The 25,758-nt window shown below is 54.5% G+C and overlaps 4 protein-coding genes across 4 annotated transcripts; all 4 read right to left on the bottom strand.

The window, feature by feature from the left end:
* Nucleotides 1–1,881: 1,881 nt before the first annotated feature.
* On the bottom strand, nt 1,882–8,567 carry INS49_012982 (uncharacterized protein; the record flags this gene model as incomplete). Its single annotated transcript, XM_043173684.1, has 4 exons — nt 1,882–1,923; nt 1,984–7,785; nt 7,924–8,215; nt 8,275–8,567. The coding sequence occupies 4 exons, from the start codon at nt 8,565–8,567 to the stop codon at nt 1,882–1,884; spliced, it is 6,429 nt and encodes a 2,142-aa protein (XP_043022981.1).
* A 5,547-nt stretch (nt 8,568–14,114) lies between these two features.
* Nucleotides 14,115–15,429, bottom strand: INS49_012981 (uncharacterized protein; the record flags this gene model as incomplete). The annotated part of the gene is made up of 2 exons (XM_043173683.1): nt 14,115–15,258; nt 15,323–15,429. 2 exons carry the CDS (start codon nt 15,427–15,429, stop codon nt 14,115–14,117), a joined length of 1,251 nt encoding a protein of 416 aa, XP_043022980.1.
* A 4,900-nt stretch (nt 15,430–20,329) lies between these two features.
* INS49_012980 (uncharacterized protein) lies at nt 20,330–22,800 on the bottom strand (the record flags this gene model as incomplete). Its single annotated transcript, XM_043173682.1, has 2 exons — nt 20,330–22,010; nt 22,073–22,800. The coding sequence occupies 2 exons, from the start codon at nt 22,798–22,800 to the stop codon at nt 20,330–20,332; spliced, it is 2,409 nt and encodes an 802-aa protein (XP_043022979.1).
* Nucleotides 22,801–23,484: 684 nt separating this feature from the next.
* Nucleotides 23,485–24,770, bottom strand: INS49_012979 (uncharacterized protein; the record flags this gene model as incomplete). Its single annotated transcript, XM_043173681.1, has 3 exons — nt 23,485–24,368; nt 24,441–24,522; nt 24,585–24,770. 3 exons carry the CDS (start codon nt 24,768–24,770, stop codon nt 23,485–23,487), a joined length of 1,152 nt encoding a protein of 383 aa, XP_043022978.1.
* Nucleotides 24,771–25,758: the final 988 nt, after the last annotated feature.

The raw sequence follows: 25,758 nt of genomic DNA, 5'->3' as shown, positions 1-25,758 counted from the left end.
GTCATGTTCAACGGGTGAGCTAGACCAATATGTACGAGATCGACTGCGCGCTAAGAGTCCTCGGCGCTCTTCTGGTGGTTTCGCCGTCTCGGTGCCGGTCCCTAGTCTTGAGTCCGTGAGCTCTTTGCCCCTGTTGAAGAAACAAGCGGTCTGCTTGCTCGTGTGATTGCAAAGTGTGAAACGAAACGTCCGAAAAAGAGCACTTAGTGTCTCTTCTGGCTGAATTCGTCTTGCCGCGGTGTTGACTGGTGGCCTGGACGGGCTTAGTGGGTGAGGGTCGATGGAACGCTGAAGTGAGGGTATTCAGACTCAGGTCCCCCCGCCAAAACAAAAGCACATCATTTGGAAGAGAGCCGTAGACAAAAGATAAGACTCTTATTAAGTAGTAAAATATCCGAAACATATTTTGGTTAACTCTTTTAATTGTTCTATAAATTCAGCGAGCTAATTTATGTGGGGAGTGTCTGTTCGTTTTCCATGATAGCAATGACAAATCCAGCCGCCTGTTGCGTGAGGTCTCTATAAAGCGGAAGTCGAGTTGTGAGACTTACTATACACCCGCAGCGGCTCTTTGTATAGCCCACAAAATAAGCTGATAGTATTACATGGTCGTAAACGGGTGTCACATAGCCGCCCTTGAGTCCTGCCATGCGAACTGGATCATCTGCGATAGGTGTTCCTTCGATATTATCCCTCTCCGGATCTTAACATCAGTTCTTCGAGTTTTGATTGTTGATTTTTCCAGCCAGAAATTCATAGAACAAATAAGATAATTTCATAGAGAATTGGCTTCGATATACACGTCGCAATGGGGCATGTCTGAGCCCGAGACCGCGTCACCAGCCGTTGATGGTTCGGGGACTGGACCCTCCTGTGGCCCCAGAATCACCAACCCCTCGCTTAAAATAACTATAACTGTACTTGCATCTTTCAATGCCAATACGGCATCCAAAAACTCGAATTTCCTCACAACAAATGGCCGTGGTCCCGTTCAATGAGTGGCAATGACCCAAGACAGTCCTCACGCGCACAGTAACCTTTGGAGGATGACAACAGACAATAGAAGGGGATTGATTCATTAAAATGAGATTGCCACCAATGGTCATCTTTAATTCAGTCGTACATGACTTATTGAAGCTATCGTCAACGTCGCCCGGTCACTGAGTAAGGCAGGACTCGGCGTCTGCCTTCTTCAGCCGTTTAGTGGGCCAGGCTCGTCCATGAAAACACCAGCAATTATTCGAAATGCTGCTACATTCCAAATACTTAACATCGAATTCGACAATTTCAGTGTCAAATTCGGTAGAGTCATCTCAAATTACGGGTGACAACTGTGCCAAAAAGTGTAAAGCAAGTGGACGATGTTCATATCATGTCCATTTCTGCCGGAAGCCAAGAAGGTCGAGGTTTTGACCCATTGGTGTGGCAAGCACAGTTGGAAGCATTTCAAGCGGGCGAAGGAGCAAATAAATGTGATATGAATCTAAGCAGGTATTTCATTCTGGTGTCTAAGAACTAAGACCGACATGATGCCACCACCGTGGAATAGCAAACCCCCTCCATTAACAACCGAGCCCATGACAGTACATAATTCCCACCTAAGAAATACAAACAGGAAAAACATCTATAGAGAAATGTAACGAGCCCATGTTTCCCCCGACACGTATCGCTGTGCAAGGCAAACCCGTAAAAAAAAAAAAAAAAAAAGCAAAAGGAAGGTGACAGATTGGGCTCTGTGGTGCCGGTGTCTGTGTCTCCTGCAGTGTTACAAGATGCCTCTCTCCAACTGTGATGAGAAGCCCATCCGAATCTTCGCGGTAGGCTCAAAGCCTTGCTGCTAATCTACGTACTCATCTGGTGCGATGGTGGGTCTAACTGGCCTTACAGAAGGGCCTCTTTGAGGAACGAGCCAAGTTGTTTGGCCTAAGAGTTCAATTAGTATTTGGCAGCAGGAGGGAGAATGATTCAGGGTATATCACTCACCAGGTCACCATGCATCATTGAGAAGTGGTTGCCAGGCATGTGCCTCATGGTCATCTTGTTCACATCCAGGTACTCGTCCCACCGGTTGGGTCCGAAGTCTGTCCTGTTGTCCAGCAGGAACAAGGCATGTCCAGTCGGATATGGGTCAGGTCTTGGGTCTGAAGGCAAGTGGCAAACACCGTCCTCGCACCAGATCGCCATGACGTTGGGGCACTTGTCCTTGGGGATTGGCTCCGCGGTGTAGTTGCTCAGCGCAGTCACCGAGGCAGCGAAGTGCGGAAGCAGCCACCCGGGAATCTTCTTCTCGTCACCATCGCCAAGTAGTCCAACGTTGGCAAACCAGGCATGCAGACCCGCCGGAAGTGGCTCGATGGTGACGGGGCAGGGCGCATCGATGATAATCAGGTTGTCTACGCGCTCGCCGGCCTGTGTCAGCTGCACGACGATTTCGTACGCGATCACACCTCCTGCTGACCATCCAGCGAGACTGTAGGGTCCCGCAGGCTGGCGTCGCTTCATCTCCTCGATGAACTTGCTCGCCATTCCGTAGACACCACAGTGATACTCCTCGGGAGTCTTCATGAATGGGGAGAAGAGACCCCATACAGCCCAGCTAGGCGAGACATTGGAGATTTCAGTGTATGATGTTGCACTCCCGCTACCATCCGGTACCATGAAGAGGTGCTTTGTAGCAGTACGGTGGCTTCCCTGCAAGAGCACAGAGGACGCCTTGCGATTTGGGAAATCGTCAACAATGCGCGAGGGACGAGGTGGCTTTGGGATGGTGGCAGTCACCATCGATGGAGGCAAAAGCTTCTGGGACGCAGACGGCTGTGGGGCCTCGAACTTGACCTGCTTCACAGCAGACTTGGGAGGTGCCGCTTTCTTTGGTGCCTCATTGATTCCTAGAGACCGTTCAACATCTTTGAGAGATGGATTGGCGACGAAAAGGTCTGAGGGGATGTCGAGGCCGGTCCTTTCTCTCAGAGTTCCAAGGATGGAGAGACTCATCAGGGAGTCCATGCCAAGATTGGCCAGGTCAGGAGCTGCGATGATCTCCTCAACCTCAACACCCATTTCGGAAGCGATGGTTTCCCGAATGGCTAATCTCAGACTAGCAGCGTTCCCGCTACCCTCCTTGGGAGCAGTCTCGCCTTTGATTTCGAGATTCTCTGACTCGTCATCAGGTGTAGTGACGTCGGACTCAGAGTCCATCAGCTCGGGTGTCTCAGTCTCAGAGCTGGAGTCGGCAGAGTCGCCAGAAGAAAGGATCCCTATGGAACCAGGCTTCTCGAACTGCTGCAAGTACGACTTGAAGCTACCAATTGACGAATGCTCGACGAAGACGTGAGAGTCAATGTCAAGGTCCAATTCCTCACGGATACGACCAGACACGGTCAAACCCATCAGTGAGTCGACACCCAGATCGGCGAAGGCGATGTTGTCAGCAAGCTCGTCATGGCTGACACCAACCTCCTTCGCCAAAATGTCCATGACCTGAGAGACGACAGATGCTAACTTCTTATTGACTTGAGACAGGTTGGTTGGAGTGAGCATCTTCTTCTCCTTGACTGGGGCAGACTTGGCGGCGGGTTTGACAGCGGGAGCAGGGCGAGCGCCAGCAGGTGCAGCTGCAGACCCGCGAGGTGGCAGGACGATGTTGAGAACCTTGCGAGGAATAGCTTGGAAGCGGATGTCGCCAGTGATGCCGATGAGCCTCTCACCATCGAAGACATACACATCACCTGCCATCATCTTGGTGCCCTTCACGGGCTGCATTCGGATATACGAACGGTAGTCCTTGCCAGCCACTGGAGTCTCAATAAACCTCATTGAGCCCCAGCCGTGCGAGATGAAGACTTGCTCCCGGGAGTCAACTGCATCAGTGCCGTTGATGATGAATCCGGAAATGTGGCATAAGCTGTCAATGAAGAAGGGGCTGAAGTTGTAGGAGCCCTCCTTCTCAGATGATTGGAAGACAACCTTGGCTGTGGCTTCGCAAGTGTCACTATCGAGGATGACCTCCTCCATGCCTCTGTAGCGACGGTCATAGTCGACAAGAGCCGTAAAGAGCTTGTAGGCAAGGCCTCGTCCAATCTTGGAGGCCTGGCCAATCTTCTCAGCTGCCTTGAGTGACTCGATGCGACCTTTGATAAGGTAATCAGCACGCTCGAACTCGCTGGCCCAATCCTCGGCACGTCCATAGTAGACCTTGCAGTTGGCATGATCGGTCTTCTTTGCACCTTCTCCAGTGGAGAAAACAAGGTCTGCGTAGCCAGCGCCTACGTTGGCAGTAGCCTTGACACGGAGGACATGCTTCTCAATCGAATCATCGAAAATGAGGCTCTTGGGAACTTCCATCTGAGCGACGTTGCAGCCGATGTTGTCAGCATCCGGGCGGACCAGCTTGTAGGCATAGTCACAGATGGTCATGGCCATGTCGCCGTAAAGAGATGATGGGCACAGAGGCGCGCCATTCACCAAGTGGCCGCTGACAACGAGGCGCAGATCCTCTCGGGACATGTTGGACTCGGTCTCCACGGTGACAATATCACCCTTGACCTCCTCGCTGACGATTGAATGAACTGAGCTTGTAGACAGCTTTGGTTTAGCAGGCTCAATCGCAGCGGGGGCGGTAGGCAGAGCAGCACGGTTCTTGGTGAGAGACCAATCGCCAGTGTACTGCAGCCAGTAATTCTTCTCGTCGAAGGAGTAGCTGGGAAGATCCAGAATGCGAACAGATGATGAGAAGTCACTGTGGAACTCGCTCCAGTCCATGTTCAAACCAGCCGAGTGCAGTGTGCAGAGAGAGGTGCTGAGCGTCTTGTAGGCAGTCTCATTGCGACGCACGGTCGGCACCGCGATAGTTGCCACGCCGAAAGCAGCCTTGACCATGTTGGCGCAGACGGGGTGGGGACCGACCTCCAGCCAGACCGTGTGCTCGTCGATGGCCCCGGACTGTTGGGCATGAACCAGGCCGCCCAAGAAGTTGACGGCGTCGCGGGCGTGGTTCCGGAGGTATGCGGGGTTGATGGCCTCAGACTCGACCATCTTTCCCAGGAGAGGAGAGATGACAGGAATTTTCGGGGTATTGAATTTGACTGACTGAGCCAGCGCCTCAAAGTCTTCAAGAATCGGATCGACCTGAGCAGAGTGGAAGGCGAAAGGCACATTCAATTGAGTGCACTTGAAGCCAGCAGCGCTCAACTGGAAGGAGATATCAGTCATCTGCGCGGCTTCACCGCCGAGAACAGTCTCCCGCGGGCCATTGACGCACGCCACCGTGACAAGCTGTGCCTTCTCACCAAGTGCCTCCTTGACGGTATCAACAGCGCCTTGGACGGCAAGCATGGCATGTGTAAAAGCGGTACACTTCTCTGTCAGGAGACGAGCACGAGCACCGACGAGGTAGATCGTGTCGCTAGCAGACAGGACACCAGCGATGTTGAGAGCAGCATACTCGCCCAGGCTGTGTCCAAGCACAACGCTTGGCTCGATGCCCCACGATGCCCACAGTCTTGCCAGAGCCATCTCGAACGAGCAGAGCCCAAGTTGAACGACAACTGGGGACAACTTGGTCATGTCCTGCTCACTGCCATCGATCAATGGCATGAAGGAAGGAAAGCCATGGATGCGTGCGATCTGATCAAACTCGTCGATGCTTTGACGGAAGATAGAATGGTTGGCATAGAACTCCTTGCCGAGGCCGGCGTAGTGAGAGCCCTGGCCGGTGAATAAGAACGCCACCTTGGGCTGTTGTGTGTTGACAGGGGAAAATTGCTCCTTCAGCCGGTCTTGGATGGCGTTTTGTGCCTCGGAAAGATTAGAGACGGCCACGTTCATGCGCCAGTAGTGTTGAATCTTGCGAGCAGTAGTGCTGTAGGCCACATGAGATAGAGGAGTATTCGGGTGCTCTTGCATCCATGCGACAAGCCTTTCCGCATTTCGAATCATGGCGGCCTTGGACTTTGCGGTGACTGTGACGACGTGGTGGCTGCGGGCGTCCTCTGTTGCGGATTCCAGTCTTGGGGCATCCTCCAGGAGCAGGCCGGTGTTGCCGCCAGCTGCGCTGAAGTTGTTGATGAAGATCCGCCTGGGCTTGCCGTCCCGTCTTTTGAAGGGAGTTGTGTGGAATGCAATATTGACGTTGCGATCGGAGAGATCCTTGGGGAAACCCTTGTTGATCTCGCCCTTGATACCGACATGTGGAGGGATGGCGTTCTTTTGCATCATCATGAGAACTTTGCAAAGAGCTGTCACGCCAGATGCAGCTTCGCCGTGTCCTACATTCGCCTTGACAGCGCCAAGATAGAGTGGTCGGTCTGCAGGCCGCTTCCGCTCCGCCGGTGCAAACACATTTGTCACAGACAGCATCTCCGTTCCATCGCCAGCCTGGGTACCAGTGCCGTGCATCTCGACGTAGTCGACATCGAGCGGGTCGACTCCGGCTTCATCAAGGATGGCAAATGACAAGATTGACTGCGTAGGGCCGTGAGGATGCGTGATGGAGATGGCGTCAGCAGAGTGGTTTGTCGCTGTGCCAAGAATGACGGCAAGGATGCGGTCTTGATCGGCTTCAGCATCCTCTAGGCGCTTGACAATCACCGACGCGCAGCCATCGCCTCTGCAGTACCCATCTGCATCGTTATCGAAAGTAGCGCATGGCCCCTTCTTGGAGAGGAACTGCCCTCGACTCAACCCTGAGAAAATGTCGGAGTTAGTCATGCAAGAGAGACCCCCCACAATGGCCGTGTCGCAGTCGCGAGCCCAAAGAGACGAGCAGGCTACATTCATAGCAGCAGCACTCGAGGAGCAGGCAGTATCGATATTGAGACTGGGCCCGCTGAAGCCGAAGTGGTAGTTGATTCTACCAGGACCAAAGGCTCGGACACCACCTGTGATGAAGTAGGTGTCGACTTCTTGGGCGGCGTTGATCTCGCGCCAGTCGTCTGAGGTCTGACCGTAGAAGGTACCAATTCGGTCCAGCCTCGTCGACGGCGTCCTGTTTGGCACGTATCCCGACATCTCCAAAGCCTCGTAGGCCGTGGTCAGCGCCATCCTTTGCATAGGATCTGTTTGGAACGCCTCTCGAGGAGACATGTTGAAGAAACGCGGGTCGAAATGACCAGGCTTCTCGATCCAACATCCGTACGGCGTGTGGCTGGTGTTGATAGCCTTCCCCGTGGGGTCAACGTGAGTGGCGACTGGGAAGCGATCCGCAGGAATGACTCGGTGGACATCCAAGCCTTTCTCGAGGAGCTCCCAGAGCTTCTCGTGGCTTGCAGCATCGGGAAAGCGGCCAGCCATTCCGACGATAGCCAGCTTGCACTTGCCAGACGACCCATGATTTCCGATCGACGAGTTGATGCTCTCTCTCGAAATTCGTGGCGGGTTCCGAAGAATCACCTCGTGCTTTGTTGTCGATTTCAGCAGACTTGCCAATGTGCCGGCATTCTGTGTTGGGCCAAAGGGGATGACGAGGACAGTCTTTCCGTCGAAGCTCTTCGCTGCCTCAAGAGATCCATCAAGGACTTTGCTGAAAACCAGGGTATCATTAAGAATTTCACGAACAACTGCCTGAAGAAGCGAGAATGTGTCGGATTCGGCGAACCGGTTGCCAGTGCTGCAAGATATGATGGGTGATCTCGGACTAGTCTTGTGAAACACATCCTTGACAACCGCGTCTTCTAACCGTAGAATACTTGCCACATCCGCTGCTGAGTGGATATGAGCGGCATGGTACGGCCCGTAGACTGGTATCGATGTCGCCTTGGCGGGCAGGCAATGTGATTCGATGAGCGCCTTCAATGTGCTTGGCGGGCCAGAGATTGCGATGTTGTTAACCGAGACTGCGCTAATGTAGGCTTGGCTAGGGAGTGGGATGTGCTTTCCTAATTGTCAGTTGCTGTACTGTCTTACATGAGAGGAAAAGCAACTCACGTTGGACTGGTGAAACTCATCGAGTTTAGACTCGGCGAGGTCTTTCTTAACCCCTGGGAAGATGTAGGTCCAGCTCTCGGAATGCTCGACCGGCGGGCATAGTCGTTCAGCCATTGCAGCAACATGTCTACCGGTGCGGAAAGCCATCAAGACAACCTGGACAGCAACGGGGACAAGGGTTGAGAGTGTGGGTGTGGAGGTGATGGCTGCTGCGGCAAACATGCCTGAGCAGAGACCGAGAAAGAAGGTGTTGTCGTGGTGGACAACGTCTTCGTGGTGCTTTTCGGCATGGCTATGGCCCAGTTAGTTTGGAGATGCGTCCCCGCGTTGGCTTCGTATTCAGGCACGTACTCGATATAATGAGCCAGCTGGGAGATGCACAGCAGGGCTCCATCGACGCCAGGGTGCTTCAAGCCTTGTGCATGATATCTCTCGTTGAGGTTCTGGATGCTGAGAAACTTGGGCAGTTTGGATCTCTCCACCCTTGGCAGACCCTCGATCTCCTTCCTCAAAGCGTGCCGGACTTGCTCGAGGAACGCGTTGGCCAGAATGCCTCGCTCGGGTTGGCGGAAGAACTCGGCCAGGAAGCCATGAGTGTCAGTCGACTGGTCTCCAAAAAGGAGAAATGCCAGCTTGTCAGCCATGGTGAAGATGTGTTGACATGGATTGGAGCTTTGCTCTCTGTTGCTTTTACTGCGAGATGAGGCCAAGGGAGGGCACTCGTCGAGCATATATACGGTTCTGCAACACGGCCGAGTGACAAGATGCGATACGATGGCTCCACACGCCACCGATTATCCGATCTACCCTGAAGCTCAACCACAGGGGCGTGGGCCGTGAGGACGGTGTGTAACTATACACACCCCCCCATCTGAAGCCAGCCTTTCCCCCTTGGCACCGAATAACTAGCTCCGTCCGGCGGCCACGGGTTGTCGGTGACCGAAGTTGATGTGGACAGCCAGGTGGGTACCTGGGCTAAACTGGGCATCTGGTACTGGCAGAAGGCATTCATGATTGGGCCTGGTGCGCAGCCAGCGGCTCGGGTTTGGGCTGTGGTTTGAACAGGCTGAACTGCCACACCCATGTTACGGGTTCCTCCAGGCTAGGAAATTCTGAGCAAGCTCGGAATGTCCGTGTGAGGAAGCCAGAGCATGAGCCACGGCCATGGCGGCCATCGCATGGCAGCCGGAAGGGGAGCAGTGGGTGAGCGTCGGGCGCTGAAACCGAGGCCGTCCTGGTCCAGCATGTCAGTGCCACCACGATTCAGGTACCAGGACGAGGGTGTGATAGCGATGTGAAACAATGGACTACAGGGCCGCATGGCATGGTAGACTGAGGACGTGCGAGGCACGGGGCAGCGAAGGGGGCTGACCTCATGGGGCAAGCGATGGGCTGGGCGAAACTGAGCATGTAGCTCGCAGCTGGGGCCGCAGAGGCGGCAGGAACCTGGCGTAGCCAATGTCGAGGAATCTCGGTCGACTCCCTAGTCTGGCCGCTGTCAAGACACTGGTGGGTCGGTGCTGGGAGCTTGGATCTGGGAGCAGGGGCCGGACGTCCGGACATCCCCAATCATCCCATGTGCGGAGGGCATGCGAGGCGAGGCAGGGCACCATCACCTTGGGCCGCTGCCACCAGAACCACAAGACGCAGATGACAGGAGACAGGCCCGTCGGCACGGGATCGATCGGCTTACTGTGTCGTGGTGTGCGGTGCGATAAGAGAGGGATGCACACTGGCAGACAGACCGAGGTGTGCCTTGCAGGCGACGATAGTGTGTGGAGGTGGTAGTCTAGACTGCTGGGCTGTGGCGCGGTGGGTGTCGTTGGGCCAAGTCCGGTCCGGCTTACATAAGGGGCTCCTTCCTCTCAGCCTCAGCGGGACATCGGCCGGGGAGGGCACGGGCCAGGAGATTGGGGGGATCAGGGGTTGAGGGCGGGGGGAGGGTCTGGCTTGGTGGGGAATTTGTTTGCTTGTACCACGGTCTGATAATTGTGATGCACCATGCATATTGGGGGGGGGGGGAGGGGGCGGGGAGTACACGGACGGGAACGGTTACCAAGTAGACTACTCAATTGATCCTGCGGTGCGTGCAGTGCCTGCCTGAGCTCAGTCGCAGAGTCTACTACAACAGGTAGGTAGGTAGATTACCTGCCTAGGTACCTCAAGGTTGGTAGATACTCGCCAGCAGCAATACACTCTCACACCCCATCCGTGCTTTCTGGGACCGGGCCGCCTGCAACAGCAGCAGGACGCCAAGCACTTGCTCGGTACGTCGAAAGCGTGCCAGGGTACCAGAGTACCTGGTTGGACTGTGTGCTGGACGACACCTGTCATGTCACCTCATGTCACCCCACAGGCGTGTGAAACAAAACCGCCCCAAGTTCAACGACGGTGGTGTTTCTCATTCCCAAACCTGTCCCTTCCGTACCGACGGGGCGCCTCATCGCCCACAGAACAACCGCCGCCCGTCTGACCGTCTACCAAAACAACGGTCGTTGACGCTGTTGCTGGGCTAGCCGGCAGGCTACCTGTCTCTTTGGTAAAATAGGTACTCGCGGGCAGGCTGACCGCATGGCACAGGACCGAGTGGTTCGACCCAGGGATTCGGATCCGTGGGCGCCGGGCGCCACCCGCACTGGCACTTGGCCCAACGCGAGATACGGCCAACGGCCATGCCACAGGCACCGCCCTCCAAGACCCATCGGCCGAACGGGCCAGATCCATGGCTCATCATGGCCCCTTCTTTGGCTTCTCCGCCCTTCTTCTTTCACGTGTCACTGGCCTAGAGCGCTGACTCTCCTGCACAGCTCCTCGATCCTGTCGTATGACCGGCCTCTCAGCCAGTTTCTCCAGCGGTGCGACTGCGATCGCTTCCGCCCACCGCAGTCTGGACTTCTGTCCTTCTGCCTGGCTGGCCGGCTTGCCAGCTTGCTGGATTGGTTCGACTGGCTGGTCAACCAACGCTCACTCAAGATTATTCATCCGCCTTGGCCTCTCCTGTGCTATGGCTCAGGCCTCGGGAGTGCCCTATTTCTGGTGTTCCCAATCCGCCATGGTTACGGAATACGACAATACACTGGTGGTGTTCTGCACAGATCGGCATGTTTTGGCCAGACTATTGGCATCTCTTCCTTATCATGGGCTAGAAAATAGCGCCGATATGCCCGGTGCCTTGGGTCCACCCATCTTGGACCGCTTTTTGGGGCCGTGGACTTAATCCTCTGTAGTGATCCCGCTGGTGCTTCCCCTGGTTTCTCGGGACGCTCGATCCGACCAGCCTCGCAAGCGGAAACCTCCCGCCGACCAAGAGCTCGAACTAAGCGGCTCCCGTTGTCATAGCTCTCGTCTTGTTTCAACCGCACCGAACCCGTTGTCCGCACACCCCATCTCACACGGGGAAGACCGGCTTACTCTCAAAATTCACCGGCTCCATGCCCAGAATAGAAACAGGGCAGCGCCATCGCGTCATTGCCATATCAGAACGACCGTTTGTTTCAATCCAGTCCAAGAGCCCGAGCCGCAGTGCGTCCCTTTCTTTCCCTACCGTCATCGTCTGATACGGTGTGCTAGGCTGTTGGGAGTCCTCGGTTTCGATTTATCAGGCAGAGTCATGGCAGTGCGTGCAGCCAGGCAGCCCAATCCTGCAACGTTGCTCTCGGACGTCCGTTCCTACTCCATACAGGCACTATCACCAACTACTGCCACACTTGGCTAGATTTTCGTCACATCACCATCGCTACGCACCAGGACCCGTGCCATCGAGCCCTCTCGGCCCTCGCAGTCGTCGGCCCAAGCTCCCCTGGCCGGCACAATCTTGTCTGTACTGAAGATGAACTGGGTCCTTGGCCTCATCACCGGGCGGTCTCAACGCAGCTAACATGTCCGCAGGATCTGACTTGAACAACTGCACGGATGGTCTCCTGAAGCTTTGGTGGAACGATTCCTCTTGTTTGCAATGTCGTCAGTGGCCCGGCAGGCTGTCTGGTCTTCTCTGATGGGATGCGTGCCGAGCGCTGCGCTGCGCTGCGCTGCGCTGCGCTCCACAGTCTCGTCGAGAAATCGCACGCCCAGCGCATAGCAGCCTTGGGAATCCTCACCGGTATGCTAGACTTCCCCTCTTTCTCTACCAAAACATATGTCGTCAGCAAGTTCATTCCCCATCGCGGGGTCGGGCTGGCAGTGGGAGGGCGCACCTCTTGTGCTGGTGCGTGGGGATTTGCGGACGGCCGCAGCATCCAGCTGCTGGGCTAAATGTCGCGACACCGCGGTGCCTTCCTAGGCAGTAGCCATTTCCTTTCGCATTTCTCTTGTAGACTCGCATCGGACCGAATGAGTTCAGCGGGACGGGGTTATTGCCACCCGCAAGGTCAAACACCACTGGGTGATACAGACCTCCGGGAGAAGGAACACAGACGATGTGAATCCTTTGCTTTGCGACTCGAGCCGCGATGCGGTTTCGAAGTTCAAAATGATATCCACTTTGGAGTGTTCCATGGAGCCCAAGTTGATGAGCACTGCAGTAAACACGAGCCTCCATGTTTGTCTGAGGACATCGCGATCCGATGCCTCAGGTTCGGTACCGGACGCGGCTCTAATGCAATAAGAGCAATTCTATGAGCAAGGACAACCTTGTGCCCAAGGTCCTCAGCGCAAGGCTATGCAGCTGCCCGCAAGAGATCTACTCTCTCGATCAGTATGTGTCTCATCCGACGCACGCCTTACGCAGCCCTGGCTCCCACAGCAGTCATCCCGGTTGCACGGGAAGGCCTTCTAGAAGAACCTCACCTTGCACAGGCAGTCAGTCCCTCCGCCCGGAAGTGACCGACCCTTGCTCGCATCAACATGCTCCCGTCGCAAGAGCTTCCGCGCATCGCGCTGCGCGCACCCCGCAGCGCTGTCTCGTCCACCGGTTGATCAGCATGTGCCTTGTGTCGTCAGATCTTTTTTCTCACATGCCGTCGTGGCACGGATCGGACGTGCTGAGAATAGCATGAACAGTTTTGTTGATAACACTGCCCAACCCCCCACACAGCGAGCCCCGTTGGTCTCCAGCATAGCCAGTCATGGGCTGGAATCCTCTCCGTGGGCTGAGATGCCAGTCCGCTCTCTCGCCTCCGCCCGCGTACTAGAGATTTTCCCCCAAGTCCATATGGGCAAATTATTACACTAGATCGGTAGACTGCACGATTATGCTGAGCTTACACTCAGAATCCAGCCGCACCCAAGATCTGGGGTTACCCGAGACGGACATATGTTGAAACAGAGACAGAGGCCAGTAAGAGCGCAGCGATGACATTTCGGGCGCCCGCCCTGCTCCAATGGGCAGGCTGAGCTGGGTGGCACAGTCATCGGAGCTTACGCCTGCTAATGCTGGCTTTGTGCGATGGTGAACATCAACTATGGCTCTCCAGCTTGTGATTGATTCCCAGGACTTGCGTGGGGACTCCGATCCCCTCCTTCATGGCAGTATATACAACTCGTGCCTTTCTCCCACCATCTTTTGCGCCATGTCCAGCCATCTTCGCAGCCCCGCCCCGATCTATCAGCACAGAAAGCATCTCCATGGGGAAAAGAACACGTGCAGTCTCGTCATTCTTCCCAAAGATGGCCAGGTACCACTCATCACGCTTCGGGAGACTGCGACAAATCGTGGGCAAATACGTTCCTTCAGATCTGTTCGCGCTCCTTCTTTGGAGCCCCATTTAAACATCACGTGAAAATCACCAAGACGCCTCGCAGGGCCAAGGAGAAGATATATGCGCTATTCCGTCACTACCAATATATATATCTATGTACCTGGCTTCCGGGGCACCCGTGCCTGCAGCCTCTATGATAAGGTATGATATGATTATGCTGCCGCGCGACTGGTTGATTCCAGACACCCCCCCTCGCCTTCCAAACTACACGGTCTCCTCTGCTCACAAAAGGGACGAACCGATGTACGCAAAGAAATGAGATGTGAAGCGGCGCGCATGCTAAAAGATTAATCGCAAGCAGGCAATCACAACTTAGTGCGGACTATACGAGAACGAGGCTTGGGGGCAGCGGTTGGTTCATACAGAGCACTATTTCAGAGTCAGTCTCAACATCACACACACACACACGTCACGGCGTCCATGCCGCAAGGCAGACTCGGAAGCTTGAATCTCCCCCCAAAAAGGGGAAAAAGGGGCACCCGCCCGCAAGAAGACTCACCCGGTGTATGTAGCAGGGTTTACAAAAAGCATCCCCGCCGTGTCGGTGTAGTTCTGGGTGTTCCCGGCCGCGTTCCCCTGGTACGGAAGCCCCAGCGCCTTGCAGGCGGCGATGTGGTCCGGCGGGAATGTTAGGCCCCGGAGCTTGTCGGGGTCCTCTATCACCGTCGCCGTCAGGCCCATCTCGACGTGCCACTCGTTGTGGCAGTGGAACAGCCAGGTGCCCGGGTTGTCGGCGCAGAACCGGATCACGGCGTGCGACTTGGCGTTGACCACAACGCCGTCCTTGTATGCCGGGTGGGTGGGGAAGTTGGAGGTGTCGCCGGAGAAGGACCCCGAGTTGGAGGCCGGCGCCGCCAGGACCTGGAACTGGTGGCCGTGCAGATGGAAGGGGTGGCTACCAGTGTCCAGATTGTTGACGACGATCTCGATAATCTGGCTCGCGGGGGCGATAAAGGGGTTGACGCCACCATAGACGACTGGGTTTGAGTTGTCCTCGCCGGTGGTGGCTGCAGAGTACAGCGACGGTACTCGCTGGGGCACGTATGGCTTGCCGTTGAAGCATGAGCGCGGGATGCTGTTGTTGTCGAAGCAGAATTGGACGTCAAGCGTTATGGTCGTACCAACGGGGCCAAGAGGCCCCTCCCCAGTGGGGTTGCTGAAGAGGCTGCTATCGACAGGGTTCCACACATTGACAACGTCGACAGAGGTGCTGTTCTGGGATGGGTCCGTCACCAGGTATCCGGTCTTGTTGTAGGGGAAGCCGAGGACCGGAGCACGGAAGTCTGGGTTGACATCGAGAGCAAAGAGGAATGGGTAGTTGCCGCTGTCGCTGGCCGCAGCCGAGATCAGGACGTCATACCGCTGGCCAGGAGCCAGATAGATCTGAGAAGCCTCGGCTTTGGTTATGTACGACCCATCCTGCATTATCACCTGCAGCGTGTGATTTTGGAAGTGGGCCAGACAAGAACCAAAAGCGGCGAAGTTTATCATCCTAAAACGATAGGTCTTCCCTTTGTCGAATTTGATTTGAGTGCTTCCTCCTTCGTTGATGAGGATACTGTCTGGCAGCGGAGGTCGGAATTGCGTGTTACTCGGTTGAAGCATAGCCTGCACAAGCGGGATAGTCTGGGAGTGGTACCTAGAAAGACCGGCCTTGTTTTAGCAATCAAGCGTGTGAAGTTTCCTTGTAGACTTCATCTTACCAATCAGTGCAAGTGAGGATGACCTCTTCGTCGACCTGGTCCTTGTATGGGTCCGCAGGGTCGTGGATAACCAGTGGGCCTCTGAGTCCATCGGGATACTGGCCCATTTGATGGGAGTGATACCAATATGTCCCCGGTGCATCAGCCTGATTGGACAAGGTTAGCCTCATCTCATCCAGTCCCTTTGATAGTTGCCAAGGAGCACATACCAACCACTGATAGGTCACCGACGAGCCAGGAGGGACGGAACATTGTGTGGTAGAGGAAGGGCCGTCCATCTCAGGCGTGCCCTTCTGGTTGATACCATGGAAGTGGATACCAGTCGTCTCATTCCCCAGCTTGTTGTCTACGTGGACGATGACGGTGTCGCCAACATTTGCCTCCAGTATGGGGCATGGCCAGGCTCCATTGATGCCTATCACCGGCCGCGAGTATCCATCCGGGGCAGCATTCACCCACGTGATGTCCCAGTAGACTTCAACAGTGGCGGCGCATGCGAAGCTGACCAAGCCCAGGAGCAGAATGGAAGAAAGTGAATGCATCATAGCAGGGTAGACGCGTCCAACCACGACAGATGAGGTCGCAAGCAACGGACGAACGGCTGGCGCAGTGGCGAAGGGTGAGAAAGTACCAAAGGACACTGACAGGTGGACCACGTCTTGTGCGCAGATCAGAGGGTGCGAGACATCTTTAAGCAGACAGGCAGATGAGCATGTCTAGCTGCACGACACATGGGTTGCCTTTTTCGTCCAACCTGCTATGCCATGTGGCGGTCCTCAGGTGTACCCCTGCTACACCTTCTTTAATAAAGCCCCAGGAAAAACTAGCCGATATTCCCAGGGCCTATATAGTGTGCATGGTGAGGCATGGTGAGGCATGGTGAGATTTGAGGCTGAGATGAGAGGGCGCTCATCATCTTGGACGCCATCAGACCGTCAGTCCAAGGCAGGCAGTATCATTATGCGAGCTGCCATAATCCGTCGAGCTGGTGGCCTCGGGCGTGTGTGGTCACTCTGTCTCATGTTGAAAGCTGAGTAGCAATGCAAGTAGCAGCCCGGCAGTGCCTGCCGTGTATCTCTGCCGTTCTGGAGCTGCCCCTGTCAAGATATCGAAACGACCCTATCGAGTCCTGACGCGCCGTGTGCAGAAAGTCAATTCTAAATGCCAAGTGATCTGCCGATAGCGTGGTTACTGAAGGCCAGTCTGCCGGGATTATACTTCGTCCTGCCTGCTTGATGTTACCTTTCAAGTCTGCGACGTCCCAAGAGGGAAATCTGTCCGTGACAACAAGCCCCAAGGATTACACGTAGCGTATCGAAGCACACCGCTAACTTAGCACCAGAGGCCAATGGTGGCTTGGTAGTATGCCCTGGTGCGCTCGTCTCAGGGGTCTGAGGAGAAGCAAGCCCTGGGACGACCCGAGTGTGGGACCTAATCAACCTTAAAGGCCGGTGAGTCGGGACCGACTTGGCCGAAACCGGTCTCCTTGGAGGAGGCACAGTTCACGCGGACGGTGGACCTGACACGGCACAAGTATTGATTGACGAGGACGTCACCGGGAGAGCTCAAGCCATCATGTCGAACATGTGAACCAGAAAGCACGGTTGTGGTTGCAAGCCGTATACGGGCTACGGAAGGAGGCGTTAAGAAAAAGCAGGCGAGAGAACTCTTGGTGTGGAAGCCCCAGGCGACAAGCCGCACCGCACGGCGCAACGGAGGCCGGGGGTGGTCTCGCTCGTCATGTGGGCGAAGCCTCCGGCCGCTGATTCCCGCAGCCAAGGCGGGCGGGGCGCAAAGGTGCGAGATATGAGGGCCCGGGAAGAAGGAAGTGAGCGGGAGGTGGGCGGCTTCATCTCAGTTGTCAAGCAGGCTGGCTGCTTACTGCCCGCCATTGTGCTGGGAAAGTGGGCTGACGAGGGTCAGCCGTCAGCCCCAATGTGATTATGCTGGGGCCTAGTTAGCTTATCATTCGACTTGACCAACTGGGTGGACGACAAGATTCGAAGCCGTCTCCACAGCTGAGCGCCCAAGTGGCTGACTTGAAGGGCGTGGAGGGCATCTCAGCCTCCGCCGTCAGCGCGAGGGCGAATGGGGGGTTACATGCCAGACGTGGTATATCCTGAACCAAGATACGGCATGCAGGTCGGCGTGTTTCTGCTGTGCATGGTGGGCCTAATGCAGTGTAAGCACACTTACATGTACATTGGATATTACAAAGAAATATCCCTGTCCAATGACCTTGTCCTGTTGCGAGTACGAGGATGCGGCTGCCGTACCTGTGGCCCCAGGCGAAAGAGGTAGAGCTGGACAGAGGTATGACCAGGACCCGGGCCAATTTCCCCATCGTGCAGCCTGGTTTACGCCCTCTCAGCAACAGCAGCTGCTGCTACTTTGTGTTGTGTTGAGACGAGGTGGTCGGGAGAACAGGCCCAGGGTGGAGTTGGACAGACGAGGAAAAGCAGACAGCTCCCTGTTGGTTTGAGGTGACGTCTAAAGAAGCTCGGGCAGGGTCAGGGGTCAGCACCAACGCTTGCCAACGCTTGGCCCACTGCAGCCGCTTCGGCCATGGGCTGAAGTAAGTAGCGGGACCAATCAGATGCTCGCATGCTTTGCAACCTGCACGGTCAACTTGATCATGGCCAAGCCTGCTTGACACTCGAGTGCCGAGCTCTGCAGGCCAGGACTGGCCAGATGCGCGTCAATCAGCGCCGGTGGTTAGGCAGATGTCCTCTGGGTGGCTCGATGGGCGCAGGACGATGCCTATTTCATGCTCTGGGCAGATCTGATATCAGCTGGAACGGCTGAAGGTAGATCAAGTGGAAGCATATTGATCCTTCTCGCCCTCCACCGCCCTACGATGCAACCCTCCCACTTGCCGACGCTGCCTGTCCAACGTCATATGTCCTGCCCAAAACATTTCCATTTGTTCATGGCAGCCCTGAAACCTCAGTACGCCCCGCCCTGCCGGGCCGTGTCGGCGAGGTGTCAGCGTCGGTGGCGGGGAGACCCTCGTAGGGCTTTTATTGTTTCCAGTCGCGGGCAAGGATGTGCTCGGGAGACCCAAAAGCAAAGTCTCAGATGGGTTATTCCCGGCCACCCTTCATCTCCAGCTACGCATGGTGGCACAAGCAATAGGGAACTGCCTGTACCAGGCTCTCTGAACCCCCCCAAAAAAAAAAGAAAAATAAGTCATGTATGTGGATTAATGATGGGACGAACGAGCAGCATGCCCTGTCCCTGATTCATTTCCCACATGCGGGGAGGCAACTACTGCGGCGTGAGATAAGTCACAAAAGCACAGCAAAGCACTAAACACCGAGGTGAGTAGGCTGCTCAGGTCATACGTTCACCCGATGTTTCCTATCCTGCCACACCTGCTGTCGCTCTGCCAACGCACAAAAAAGCTTCATGGACGCCATCGTCGCCCAATCTATCGAAGTTCAACCGGATCATCCTTCCACGTCGTATCGTATCGTGGGGACCACAACCTGGGCGTGACGATCCCGGGCCAGGCTCCCTCGGACCCGAACGTCAATCAGCAGTGAGAGACTGGGTGGGGGGGAAAGAGAAAAAAGGTGGGTATTAGTAACACAGGTCCCCACGTGTGTTACCTTTCACCACATGCGCCGTGGACGCCTGGCTTGCCCCTTTGGGAAATTCAGAGGGTTTACCTACCCCCAGGTCAAGCTTGCCCACACGCTTTGACCAACCGACACGCGGGTGACCCGGGAAAACCTTGCTCACGAGACGCTGTGCCCATGCGTGCTGCGATTTCCCTTGATGAAGACCAGTGGGCCCTCAGGGGGTGAAACGTTGGGCAAGAGTTCCCGAACGATAATATCTCCCAAGCAGGGCCGTTTCTCCCCGTGGTGCAAGGCTAATGCAGACCCACTCGGATGATTCTCTCTAAAGTGTGCAACGGCTAGCTCATTAGGCCTTTTCTGTTTCTGTCGTGCACACGAGGCTTGCCCCGGGTAGCGGTCTTGCTTGGCTGGCCACGCTGTCGCTGACTATCCTCCAAACATCGACTGATGTGCCCTCAAGCAGGCGAGGACGCGTCGGTGTCCTGATGAATCCGAGACATCTCTATATTTCACGTCATGGGGGTGGAAGTGTGGCGGTGTGGGAGAGCATCGAGGGCATAATTGCAATTACGGCACGTTGAATTGTGCATTGCATGGCCTTCTATCAGGCCAAGGTTGCCGGTGGCGGGTCGTGCGAGATGATGTCTCTCAGAGGCATGAGAAAAGTAGTACACACGAGGAGACAATCTAAAGGCTGGTCCCGAGAGACATCGTTGACCGGTTCGTTCCGCATGTTGTCTGCGGTCTCATGATACTCTCTCCTGAGACCTTTTCACGCCTACCCAGTCTCTGGAAATAGGAACATATTCGCGTGGACTCGGCTACTTTTTCCACTGCCTGGAGCAATAGCTCCTCAGGCCGGTGTGCCCCTTGTCCTTGTGTTGACCGATGTATACATCATCGTAGTAGAGTTGGCTATCGTGCAGATGATCCAGGTGATGCCATGCCCACGTTCCCGCACGCTTCGGTCTCGCACTGCATCATTCTTTGACGCCAATTCCAAAAGCAAAGAGGCTCGATACGTCTACTCCCATTGCTAAATCTGCGCCCTTGCCATGGGATGAATCATCATTCTGAATACTTTCGAGGCGTATCGAAAGTCGAGGCGCTATGGACGATGTGTGCCATGCTTAATCGGCTTTGGGGCTGTGATGTAGGCCACCGAGCAGAATCTGTCCTTCACTTGGCGACAAAAGTTTATTGTGTTCGGGATGGCAGGTCTCAGCGCTTTGCAGTGACTTTTTGCGTAATGAAACAAAAAGCTTCGTGATCGAGACTGGAGTTGCTCAGCTTCGTGTCAATAAATTATAGATAGACTCGTTGTGGGACCGAGTACATATGCCAAATATATCATTAATCATAAAGCCACCAGGCCCTCTACGCTGTGCGAGACCATCATCTATTGTCTTCATGTCCAAAGTTTCTAAAACAAGACCTCTCTGACCGTTCCCGTCTTGCCAATCTCGTACTCAACCCATCTCGCCATGCCTCTCCTCCCTGTGACAAGCAGCGACCCGGGGTTCATAACATGACACCCTTCATACGTGACACAGAAGGACGGCGCCGTAGCGTCCACGAGGATCATGGCCGTGGGGAGAGGGTACAGATGCATCGAGCCCGCGTAGTCCCAGTGCACAGGGCGGACCGACTGGCGGAACGGGGCGAGGTAGCCTTGGTCCAGGACCGTCTTGACCAGTTTTCGGGCGGCAAGGATGTCATAGGGGACCTCAGGCTCCGAGTGCTTCGTTTTCTTCCGCGGCGTAGAGGGGTCCACGTCCATCTCGTCAGGAAGCGGTTCGCCCTCGCCATTTTCCAGCGCATCGTTGGCGCCTGACATGTCCATATCCTCGCCGTCCGGTGGCTCGTCGCCGTTCTCTGCGTCCCGGGGCCGCTTCAGACGGACGGCTGACCTCCTCAACCTGGCCGAGATGTCGTCTCGGAACAGGACAACTTCGTGGCATGGCCCAAATAAACTCAGCCGGCTCGGGTTTGATGTGAAAATAGCCTCGCCACTGCTCTCCTGTCCTCCCTTTGTGGCCTCACTGTTGGCACTCGCAAACGTTCTCCTTATCCTGCTCGTAAACAAATCTGGTACCGATTTCCTGGGAAGGGGCGTAGCCGCACCCGCAGAGAATGCCGAAGCCCAGCCGTCGTTGTCTCCTGGCACAAACACAAATGTAGCGGAAGTGAGGAGCATGGGGAACTCTGCCAGAACCGCTGCCAAAGAGTCGAAATACTCTTTGTACTCCACGCTGCCTCCACTCCCACCTCTAGCCATGACCGCATGCTGTGTGAAATTCCCTGTAAACACGAAGCACAACGGTGTTTCCCCCTCGGGCTCATTCGCATAGCCTGATAGGACCTTCTTCACAGCTTGCAGCGTTCGTGGCTGGTCGAGATTCATCTCTCCCAGGACCACCATCCTTCCCCTGCCCTTGTCTGGATCATCCTCAGACAGGGGCCTCCGGAGTAGCCTCTGCTGTACTCTCCTCATACGAGAGCCCGTGGCCCGCTCACTGCCCACACCCAAGAAGTCGATCCACCCGAAGCCCCCGCCAATGGTGTCGCTATCAGGACCACTGACGCCCAGGGTCACGCGTCGCTTCTCGCAGGGCGGCTGGCCTATTAAGAAGCCCTGGAATCGTCCACCTAGGACACCTCCAACGCCGGAACTTCCACTCAGGCCGACTTTGCTGCCAACCGAAGCATCCTCATCTTCCTCGTAGACACCGTCGATAAGGACGATCATACCGGGTGTAAACCACGACGAGTCCTCCGGGATGGCGACTGCTTGTCTGAGATCAAGCTTGATCGAGCCGGTGAGGTCACTGACAGCCAGATTCCCGGTTGGTAGGACGGTCAGCATGCCTAGAAGCATGTGTTGGCTGCCGTGACGGCCAAGCAGATTTGCTATCGGGGTGATTTTGTGGAATGCTGATGCACCTGGGTCAGACTTTTTGGCAGAAGTTGCGCGGGCCGCGGAAACAGCGGATGTTTGGAAGGACTCGTTGCGGAGAAGACGTTGGTGGATGACATTGAAGCGGTTGCGGAATACTATTGTCTTGTGAGAAGCTGGTGGCATCAATGACGGCTTTTTGGTTTCCCTGATTTCATTATCGTAAGCATGTCCTCTGAACTCTGGCCATTCTGGGATTCAAGTACTCACCTCTCGAAGTGCTTCTTCTCCACGTTGTATATATATCTTGGCTGCTCCAGCGCATTGATGACTTTCAGCCACTGCCTCGGGTCCTTAATATCATCCTCCTGATCCTGGTCGACCTCCAACGATGACATTCCGAAACTTGTCTGGCTCTCCTCACGCGTCAGCGCAGCCATTGGTCTCAGACCCAATCTCGCGTTGGACACATCGCCGTCCTCCTGTTGCGCATCCAGGAGCAGACTGTTTTGTCGACTGAGGCCCCTAGCACCAGTGACGACCCTTCCACCACTCATGTTGCCCTCCAATGCCTTTAGGATCTCTTTCAATTCGGGATTTGCTGCGTCAACGATGACTCCTCCGTTCCTGTTCTTCCATGATCGCGCGGCCTCCTCCAGCACTTTCTCAGCCAGACCTTCTTCCCGCCATCCTGAACCGCAGTGCCGGCCAATGAAGCTTGCCAGCTCCTGTAGTGCAGAAGACGTTAGGGTGAGCGAGTGTTTCTTGGTGAAGGTTCGGAAGGCGAGAGGCCGTAGAGTCGCAGCTGGGAGCAGAATCGGCAGTATGGGAGCTTGCTTGCTTGTGGAGATGCTGAAGGGTCTGACGGGGTGCACTGGTGTTCCAAAGGCCGGCGATGATGAGGGCGCAGCGGAGGACAGAGGCGCAACGCCGCGGCCAGTGAACATGGCGCCGGCGATGTCCTTGTGCTTGCGCCGTTTGCTCGGACTGAGGTTCATGGCTGGTTTCTTCTCTGTTCCGGAAATTCAAGAATGGCTGTGGTGTGCTAGTAACAAAAAAGAGGCTGGTACAATCATAGCAGGGTGTCGTTGCGTGGTGGGTTCGTCTGTCCGTCAGGAACATGCAGTTCGAGAATCAATTAAAACGCGTCTTAGACGCGTTGTTAGCGTGGGGCCGTTGTGCAAGGATCACAGCTGCATCTGCGGTTGCAGGGGTGCTCTTGGTGGGTGTCCAAACCCCGGTCCCTGGTTCCCGACAGGACTGAGATGGACATGAGCCGCTGAGGAAGATACCACTGCATCATTTGCCAGTACGGGTGCCTAAGACAACACATTTTTCTCAGGAATTACAGACATAGCCGAACACTCCGAGGAACTCATGCTGATCAAATGTTTCTGCGCCATCTAGCCGCGAATCAATCCTAGAACTGAGACTATAAGGCGATCCCACGTAACTGGTCTAACATCACCGCATTGGCAATCATCTGATCGGCACAAGTAGAGGTTATCCGGTCTGCTGAGCTTATCACATTGCGCTACATGGCTCCGGCAGCACTCAGGTGAGTTGCGAAACTGGCTTCACATCCACGCCTCCAGCGCCTCGCCGTACAACGTCTTCTCCACCAACACCTCGCCTTCCACCCAGCCAGCATGCAGCGGTCTCATTATATAGCATGTAGATCTTTATAACTTGAGAATGTCCTGCAGAGGCAGGCCCCAATACCAAGACGCGATGATCATCGAGCCCAGAGACATGGAGAACGCCATCAGAAAGTTGACATCGTTGTTGTCGAGAATATCCCAGCCGGACTCGACCACTCTCGAGGGCCTCTCGTCACCAAAGCTTGATTTCCGGTGCTTGTTCTTGGGATCGTACTTGTCCACGCCCTCGGCGTCATCCACTGCCGAGCTCCCCGTCTTCTCCACCGCGCGCTTGCCCTCGCCGCTGAGAACGGCGGACTTGACCTCCGCCCGCTTGAGGTTGTGCTCCGACTTGCGGGCTGGAGAAGAGATGAGGACGCGCTCGCCGCCCTCACCCTCGACTATTCTCCCGCTCCGGACATCCCTCACGCTGCGCTGGAATACCGCCCCGAGGACCGAATCGAGCACACTGCCAAGCGCACCCCACAGTGTCAGGGCGAACATCAAGGTGTTCCTCTGCGGCAGCGTCCACGGCTGACCCCCGCCGAGCTTCCCGGCTGTTGTTTCGTTGCAGAAGGGCAAGAACAGCATAGATGTTACGACGATGATCATGCTTCCCAGCAATCCCGCACCCAGTCCCGTAAGTGTGACACCGCCGTTTGTGCCCGGTGGCACCTTTCGGAAAGTGGGCGACGTGATCAGCCGTGGCGGACCCTTGGCGAGAATACCAAGCTCTGACGAGAAGGTGTCGGCAGCGACGGCGGCGTAATTTGCGATGATACCGATGACGAGGATGTCACCGCCCCAGGCGAAGCAGAACGATCCTTCGGGAACGGCTTCTTGTTGGGTAACGGACGCCGCGCGTTGTCGGAGCTGGTACGCATGGAGGATAGAGAGGATCGAGGCGACGGCCGAGTTCGCGAGGACTGCATGGGGGAAACAAGGTCAGTCGATGCTGTAGGGCACTTTCGGGGGAAGTCGGGGGAAGGGGTCAATACCTTGAATATGGTTTCGCGGCCCTTCACCACCAGAAGTGCCTTTCGAGGCCATGGTCAGCTTTGCCTTGACATCTTCTTTCACCTAAAAGTACATCAAGTCAGCTCTTGCTGTCAGCTGGCCTGAGAGTCTCGGGGTCGCCTTACGTGAGTAACTCGAGTGCCGGCGAGAAAGAAGACACAGAGGAGGGCGAAAGGCAGGTTCCACGGGTGTACTGCATGGGCGATGCCTGTGAGGGTGGCTGCAATGAGACCACCGGTCGTTAATGATTTCTTAGAGTAAGCCCGAAAGATCATCAGCCCGAGAGCGGGCGCTGCAATGAGGGGCTTCATGTTGCTGAAGCGGCGTTTCGACCGGATCTTTGGAGCTGAGAGAAAGAGTGCTCAGGTTGAGAGCATATTCGTCGCAATGAAGGAAGTAACAGAGAAAGAGACGGAGAGGTTGGCGGACGAGTTTGGTGTGCCAACGGCTGACATCACGGCCTTGGCTTTCCGGCTCAGGTGCTGTGAAGTCATTGTCCAGGGGCGAGCTATAGCTCTTATCAGGCGGTTTCTACGATTATTAGAGGAGCTTATCGGCTGGAGCGGCCAGGCGCAGTTGCAAACCCGCCAGCTACTGTGTGTGGAAAACGAAGTGCAGCCCCCCCTGTCATTTTGACTCGTGTTCCCCCCCTCCGCTCCAAAATCTCAAATCCTCCTAATATAAGCTATTTTTTATATAACTATTTTAATATAAATAATTATATTATTAATACATATATTTTTATAATCTTTATAATTTTAAGAATATTTATAAAATATATATAAAAATTGTTATAATTTAAGCTTTGCTTATTATAATTAATTAATAAGTTTTAGCCTTATAAAAATAAGCTTTAATGCGGGTATAAATAAGGAGCAAACCTCTTTCTTTGCACTTTAAATATTAACCTTATTTAAATACCTTTAACTTTAAAAAATAAAGCTAACTTATAATATATATTTAAAGTTTTATTATATTATAAATTTATAATATAATTATATAAAACTTAATATAATAAAACTTAAAAAAAATAATAATGGCTTATTAAGCTTTTTTTATTTTAAAAATATTTAATAACTTAATTAATAAAAATAAAGGTTAAATTTATAATAAATAAAAAAGTAATTAATATTAAAAGAGCTTAATTTTTTTATATATTTAATTAATTAAAAACTTTTTATAATTAATTTTACCTTATATTAATTTTATAAAAATATTTAAAAGATAATTAAAAAGCTTTTTAAAAAAGGTTTACTTTATATTTAAAAACTTTTTTAAGTAAAAATATATTAAGCTTAG

This window comes from Diaporthe citri (genome assembly GCF_014595645.1).
Source record: "Diaporthe citri strain NFHF-8-4 chromosome Unknown scaffold_6, whole genome shotgun sequence".
Taxonomy (NCBI): domain Eukaryota; kingdom Fungi; phylum Ascomycota; class Sordariomycetes; order Diaporthales; family Diaporthaceae; genus Diaporthe; species Diaporthe citri.
The sequence above is the reverse complement of the archived record's forward strand: the minus strand, read 5'-3'. Positions and strand labels throughout refer to the sequence as shown.